Genomic DNA, 7229 nt, shown 5'->3' with positions numbered 1-7229 from the left:
GGCGCGGCGCTGCCGCCACGGAGCCGCGCCCCCTCCCCCCGCCGGCCGCACTTCCGCGGGGCGGGGCCGGCCGCGCGCGCCGCCATGGAGGAGCGGGACGGCGGCTTCAGGAAGGTACGGCGGGACCGGGCGGGACCGGGCGGGACCGGGCGGGACCGGCCCCGCCCCGCGGCCCCGCGCCGCTCAGCGGCCGTTCTCTCCGCGCAGGAGACCGTGGACCGGCTGCTCCGCCTGCACTTCCGGGACGACAAGACGCGAGGTACGGGGGGCGCGGGGCGCGGCGCGGCGCGGCCCCCCCCGCCGCGCGCCCGCCTCCCGCTAGCGCCTTGTCGTTGCAGTTAACGGCGACGCTCTGCGGCTGACGGCGGAGCTGCTCAAGGTCTTCGTGCGAGGTGAGCGCGCAGCACTTGCTCCTGGCCCGCCCGCCCCGTGGCAGAGGCCCGTTACCGGCTCGAGGGGCCCCCGCCCGCCCCCCGTTCGCTCCGGTGCCGCAGCGGAGGAGCCGCGTGCCCGCTGCCGCGCGGCGCTCCGGGTGCTGCCGAACGGCCTCCAGGGAGCTGGCGGCTCGCCCTCCCGGAGCCCCAGCCTCTGACCGCTCATCGCAACCCCGCCCGCCGTCTGTAAGCCCCCCCCAACGCCTCCGTCCTTACATTTGTACCGCAGAAGCAGCGGCACGAGCAGCGCGGCAGGCTCAAGCAGAGGACGTGGAAAAAGTGAATATTGAGCATGTAGAGAAAGTGCTGCCACAGCTGGTACGTAACTAGAATCCGAACTGCACCTTTACAGGACACGGACATGGACTGAAGCTGCTTAATCCTCTTCCTTGTGGGAGGTGTAACAGTGAGCCAGCAGCCGTGCTAAGTGGCTTGTTGATTAAAAAACTAAAGAAGCTGTTGCGCTTTCCTTACAGCTCCTAGATTTCTAGAGACCCCATGAAGCAAATGTGACGTGCCAGCTGCCAGCAGAAGATCCTGATCTGACAGTGAACATCTGCCTTAGTATACTCAGAGTCTAGCTCTAGGAAGAACAGCGTCATCACCTTCTTTCTCTGCCATACGGCTTCCATTTCCTCTCTCCTTTACCAAGCATGACAAAGCCCTAGGCAACTATGCTATCAGATGCTATTTTTAAAAAGAGGCTGCCCTACACAGTTTTGATAGACTGTAATTGGTTTCCATGTTGCTGCCTTACTCCTTGAACAGTAGCCTGTACTTAAGAGCATGGTAAAGTGCTGTTGCTTTCTCAGCTAATGTGAGAAACAGGTGCTGCTTCACAAGATGAGATGCATGGAAAGACTTAATGGCTGGAAATGTCATCCAAACATCAGGCTCTCAATGCCTCAGCAGGCAGCTGTGGCAGAAACTTGAGGTTCAGCTCCAAGTCTGTCTAATGAATAGGTTGTTAACAGGAGCTCTGTTACAGGCTCCTGCCAAAAACAGGTATCTGATCTTTGTTTTATAAATAAACAGTGCCTGTCCCTCACTAGTTTCCAGTATTTCTCCAGCACTGTGACATCAAAGAATGTTCAGAACCTTTTAACCATTTGATATTCTCCTCAGAAGCTGCTTCCACTCTGCTATAAATTTGTTCTCACAAAGAAACATCAATAAATCAAAACCAAGTCTCCCTCCCTTGTGCAGGCTCCTTGCTGTAATTAATCATCAAAAGTCAAGTTGCTTCAAAGACTTGCACAGTTTTACCCTCACCCACCCTCTTCTCTAGATCTTTGTAGGACGAAAGGAAAAAGGACAGAATAACAAACAGCATGTGTGAGAATCCCACATCATGGGACAGCTCAGGCCCCTCAACCAGTGGGGGGGCTGGGGGCGGGAGCTGTGAAATAAGAAACCTTACACATGTAGGGAGGATTCACACAACTGAACTGGCTTTGTTGGGAAATACATAGCTTGCTACATAAAAAGCAGCTGACACTAGTGTCTTAAGGGTTGCAAATTGCTGCTGGCTAGCTGTAGTCTTTATAATTCGTAATAGTGACTTTTTTTCCTTCCAACTGGCAGCTGTAGCAGGCAAAGGCTCAGTAGGTCACTGTACTCTTTCATCTAAGAACCATCCAGGTCATCACTCCAGACACAAGTCACTTGGAAACTTAAATAAAACCACAGTTTAATACACATTCTTTTTGGTGACAGTACCAGTTTAAGCAGTGCCCCAACCCTCTCCATTGCAGCCTCTTTGCCAAGAGAAACTGTTTGTGCAGCTGTACAACGAAACCAGTGAAGTAACTGACCTAGTTCAGCATTCAGCCCCACAACCAAGCTGTAAAAAGAAAGTCAATAGCAAAAAAAAAAAAAAAAAAAGCACATAATACTACCTTTGAATGCCCAACACCCCAAAAATGAGTTCAGCTACTACAGCAGAAGAAAGATTGAAGCAAATCTGGTATCTGCTGGTATCTGCATGTATTGCTCTGTGGCACAGTAGGAATCCTTGTTGGCAACTACCTTATTGAAGAACCTGCAGTTTTAAGTATCAGGGCCTTATTCCTCTTTAAGAATCCACTCCTATTCTGCCTTATCTGCATTCCTAATCCTCATTTCCCCCCATTCTGACTCCTAGTGGCATACAGATCTGTCAGTCTACTTCCCTAAAAACGCAAGAGTTCAATTCCCCAGCCACCAGCATTCTTGACTGTAGATGACTGCAGATCTGAATGTTAGTGGTAAAGTGGTACTGTAACAGCAGCAGTTAACACCCCCCCCCCTTTTCTTTTTTTTTTTTTTGCATAGGGAAGGGGGAATAAGACCTCCGGTCCAGCTGTTGAAAGTACCATTTTTTCATTCTGAAAAAGGAGTAGATTAAATTGTGTTTGGTGCATTGCAGTGTTACACAAGGGACATGCATAGGCAGAACTGACTGAAGTAGTGCACACAGCAGGATGAACGTGGCTGCACGAGTCAAGAGGGAGAATGCTACCTCACCAGAAACCTCTTTTGACTGACATAGCCCATTAGATTATAATTAGATAAACCAGTATCTTGACTTTTAAATTATTAGCAAGTTCACTCTGGGGATCTGGTTAAACCCAATATTGATCCTGCAGCTGTTGCTCATCTCCAGCCACAGCTAAAAAGAAACTGCCAAGATTTTTTAGTGTCTCTCTGTCTGATTAAGTCACACCTAACTTTCTGTGAACAGCAGTTAGGTCAAGATAGACCAGACACTAGCTCCCTAATCCTCATCCCTGTGCTTAACCCAAGAAACTGCCCCAATAATATTGATACTGCTATCCAAACATTTCCCTCTGTTTGCCTATAACACATACTTGCAGGTGACAACTACGGTGCTTGCTCTTTTATCAAAACTGTTGGAATCAAAATAGCTAAGCTAGTCATAACTAGTTGACGTTGCCTGTGCTCTTCAAAAACAAGACTAGCACATTTGAAAGCCCAGCACAACTTCCTACCAATCAGAATGCTTCCATTTATTCTACTCCAGTGAATCAGACAACACCAGCACAAGTATATACACACCGGCACACCTGTACCTATACAGGAGCCAACCTATGGTTATTTGCCTCCAATATATCCCGCATGAACTCAGCAAAGTATCTCTAGCTACTGCTGACTTCTGTGAAAAGAGCAAGCGTAACATAGCACCTGAACCAAGATAGGTAGTCCTGTGGAATGCATGCTCAGCCCACACTAAATCCACTAAAGTAGTAAGCTTTAAACATTATTTTAGTTTCTTTTGTTTTGCTGTAGTATGTCTTTTACAGATATCCTGTCAAGTGCCAGAAGGGCTTGCTTTCCACAGAAAGGATTTAGAGCAGCAGCTCTATAGTGCTCTTTCGTTCTCCAATGCCAGAGGCTGTACACCCTCCCTGTTTATGTTTAGGTGTCATACAAGAAATCAACCAGCATTTTTGCATTCTGCTCCCTACATTTGGAGTCTCCTTTTTCCTCTTCCACCTTTCATGCCTTCCCCTCCCTCTGAGTTTCTTCAAAGCATCTGGGAGCATTTGGAAGTAATTAGACCTGAAGGGAAATGTTGGCCAGACTGGGAGACAATTACAAGTGCCAGGAACCCTGGGTGCCCTTTCTAGCCACTTTGAAGTTCATTCAGATGGTACAAAGCTCTGTTTTGCTTTGTCGGGGAAAAAATGGGAGGAAGGGAATTAGGCATGACAGGCCCATTGAAAAGGGAACAGGTTCCTGTGAACTAACAGAGAAGCAACAGAGAAGCAGAGCACTGGGGGAAGGAACACATCATCAAAGAGACCGACAAAAAGGCCTCCTCTGGACACTGCGCTTTATTACATCTACGAATCGTGCAGATGCACACATAGTTTAGGGAACAATTGTCTATACAGGGAAAATGGAAAATATGTTATTACTGTAACAAGGAACCCCAGCTTGTCCAATATGAATCACCAATCCATGAAGAAAACTTCAAATAAAATACAGCACCATGGCTACAGTGGCACTATACAGTTCATATCCAATATAAGCACAGTTCTAAACAGTAATACCCATTCCATTACAACATCTGCAGGAGGCAAAGATCAGGACTAGCACTCCCCTCTGTACACACACTAACTGCATTGCAGAGAACAGCTACTTTGCTGTGGAAGTACTCAGACCAAAGAAGAAATCTGTAGATCGAAGATCACATGAAGAGATGCTTTTACGGGACTTATTTTTTTTCTGATTATACCCATAATTACTGATGTTAATTAGGTATAGTGAAAATAAAGCACAGAGCTTGTGGCAGAAAAACTCTGCATGCTTTGTATTAACAGATACCTGTGTTCTTCGTTAAAAAGATTCTGGCAAATAAAAAAAATACAAATGCAGCAAACCAAGCGGTTCACAGGAAAAGCCTATTTGAGCTGTCGTGATATAAGTGCTTCCTCTGAACTGACTTCCCAGCCAACTATGCCCAGAATTACCAGCAGCACTAACCCTAGCCAGCAAAAAGCAGAGAGAAGTCTTGTTCTAGGCAGCACTAAGCTATAGATAAAACTGAATTAATTGTACCTTGCTGCTAGAGTTCAGGAAGCCAGACTCCACTTATCTTTGAAGGTTGAACTAGGGAGATTCGAATTTAAAAACATGGATGGAAGCAAAGTCCTTCAGAAAGATTATCTAGGAATCATATCCCCCTCAATTCTCTATTCATATTATTTGCATGCAGGAAATCTTAAATTTAACCTCTAACCTTGCTTCTGTAGTCACAAAGCCCATAAACAGGCCTTCCACTCCTCCAAAAGATGAAACTGGCAGCTGAAATAGCAATTTTCTGTTTATAACTTATGTTCATACAGATTAGGCCTCTCCTGGGCCACCAACAATTTCTTACAAATTCTCAAGTAGTTCATCAGGAAAGAGGCACAGCTGAATGCTCATTGCACCCCAAAATGCTTCATCTCTTCCCACCTACAACACAAACATAAGACCATTAAAACACTTAACCACATAGTTCGCACTGCGTCATTTCTCAATAACATGATCTCATTCTGTATGTTGCTGTGTTCAGACAACAGTTGGGTAGCATGGAGAAGTAGTTCTTCAGCAATTGGAATGGTGAATACAACATAACTTCCAGGAAACAGAATTCCATCTTACATGTTACTGACATAAATATTAGAATATGTTAATAAACCTTCATACAAGCTGTTTGTGGATAACCTACATAGGTAGACAAGATGTTTTGTGCTTTATCCAGATCATCTTTACTTGGAAAAGAAAGTTCTACTCAAGTGAAACGGTTCAAGCATACTGGAAACAGGAAACAGTAAAGATACCGTTTTCCACATAATCTGCACCAGTAATCCACTACCAGTCATAGACTCATAGAATAGTTTGGGATGGAAGGGACCTTAAATAGCATCTAAATTCCAACCCCCTGCCAGGGGCAAGGACACCTTCCACTAGACCAGGTTGCACTAAGCCCCATCCAACCTGGCCTTAAACACTTCCAGGGATGGGGCATCCACAACTTTTCTGGGTAACCTGTTCTAGTGCCTCACCGTTCTCATAATGAAGTATTTCTTCCTAATGTCTGATCTAAATCTACCCTCTTTTAATTTAATCACTGCCCTTTGTCCCATCAAGGACAGATCAGCTATAGCAGGGAAACACACACAGACCCACTGTTTGCAGCCTTCCAGTAATCACTTCACACCTTATGCTATGCTGCTGGCCCCACAGAATCAAGTACTAAAATTCTAACGGGAAACTAAAAACAGGAATTTCAGATAATGCTTCCTAGTTTTATTGCTTTTTAGGGGGGTTGACTTAGCTTCTTATTCTTTGCCACTGCATCGGAAAATGAATATTGCCAATTGTTTAATTCAGGAATGCTTTTTTCAGTTCCTTCATATTTTGTATAAATTCTCATATAAAACCACACAAGCATTGGTTCTGAGACTAAAACCAAGGCTGCAGTTCTCTGATGAGGAAAAAAAAACATAATGGAAGTTTGGGTGCAATCTCAACTATAGAAAACCACTACTGCTCTGAAGTAAAGAGACCAACAAAAAGACCAGCTCAAAAATTAAGAGAAAGGAAAGGACTAAAACAGACTATGCCAGTAAAGGACAAAGAACTGATGGAGGTTTAATAGACTACACAGGCCGTTTGTAGATAGAATGTCATGCCTATTAGTATTAGTATTTGAACTATACTGGCATAGTTAAGAACTCAGAACATTACCTCCAGGACATAGTTAAGGATGCTGCAAGCATAATGAATTAGACCTCAGGCTCAACACGGCCTAGAAACAGCATTCAGGTGCTTCTCCACTGAAGGCTGAAGTTTAGGTCACAAATTGGTTTGTGACTGACAAGCACTGAACCATGTATATATCCTGCAAGCCTTCTGTTGACATCTTTAAGAACAGTGTCAACATCCAAAGCATTTGACATAGAGGAGGAGCCTGCCTTTCTGTGGAGTTCAGCAGAAGAACTCTCCTCTGATTTCATGCTACCTGGTAGCTTCAGCCATTTGGGTATTTTCCCAGGGGCCCTTTTCAACATTTGTGGAGCTTCATGCACTCTTGCTGGTTCTGGTTGCTCATCAGTTTTTTTGTCACTTTGGGCTTCTGGTTCAGGTAGGGATGGAACCGTTGATTCTAAAGATGATGAGGCAGAAGGAACTAATGACTTGGACAAACATCTGAAGAGAAAATAAGCAAATTGAATTAAAAACTTCATTTTTTTCATAATAGCCCCATGTAAAGCCCACCTTTAAGCTTTCAAAGTCAGATTG

General features: G+C 45.2%; 2 protein-coding genes across 13 annotated transcripts in view; one reads left to right on the top strand and one right to left on the bottom strand.

Annotated features, from left to right (window-relative positions):
- The first annotated feature begins 1 nt into the window (after position 1).
- Positions 2 to 1626, top strand: CENPX (centromere protein X). The gene is made up of 5 exons (XM_035568640.2): positions 2 to 114; positions 208 to 259; positions 339 to 392; positions 664 to 752; positions 911 to 1626. The coding sequence occupies exons 1-5, from the start codon at positions 85 to 87 to the stop codon at positions 923 to 925; spliced, it is 240 nt and encodes a 79-aa protein (XP_035424533.1). The 5' UTR covers positions 2 to 84; the 3' UTR covers positions 926 to 1626.
- A 2626-nt stretch (positions 1627 to 4252) lies between these two features.
- ASPSCR1 (ASPSCR1 tether for SLC2A4, UBX domain containing) overlaps positions 4253 to 7229 on the bottom strand; it is a 53904-nt gene continuing 50927 nt past the window's right edge. For 6 of the 12 annotated variants that reach the window (XM_035568595.2, XM_035568593.2, XM_050714377.1 and 3 more), the window contains one exon: positions 4253 to 7136. In XM_035568595.2, the coding sequence (XP_035424488.1) occupies positions 6749 to 7136 (388 nt within the window). In that variant the 3' untranslated portion in view covers positions 4253 to 6748. The remainder of the gene's footprint in view (positions 7137 to 7229) is intronic. The other 6 variants (XM_035568591.2, XM_035568601.2, XM_035568599.2 and 3 more) reach the window with 2 other exon arrangements.

This window comes from Cygnus atratus, chromosome 18 (genome assembly GCF_013377495.2).
Source record: "Cygnus atratus isolate AKBS03 ecotype Queensland, Australia chromosome 18, CAtr_DNAZoo_HiC_assembly, whole genome shotgun sequence".
NCBI lineage: Eukaryota > Metazoa > Chordata > Aves > Anseriformes > Anatidae > Cygnus > Cygnus atratus.
This window is presented reverse-complemented; position numbering and strand designations above follow the sequence as displayed.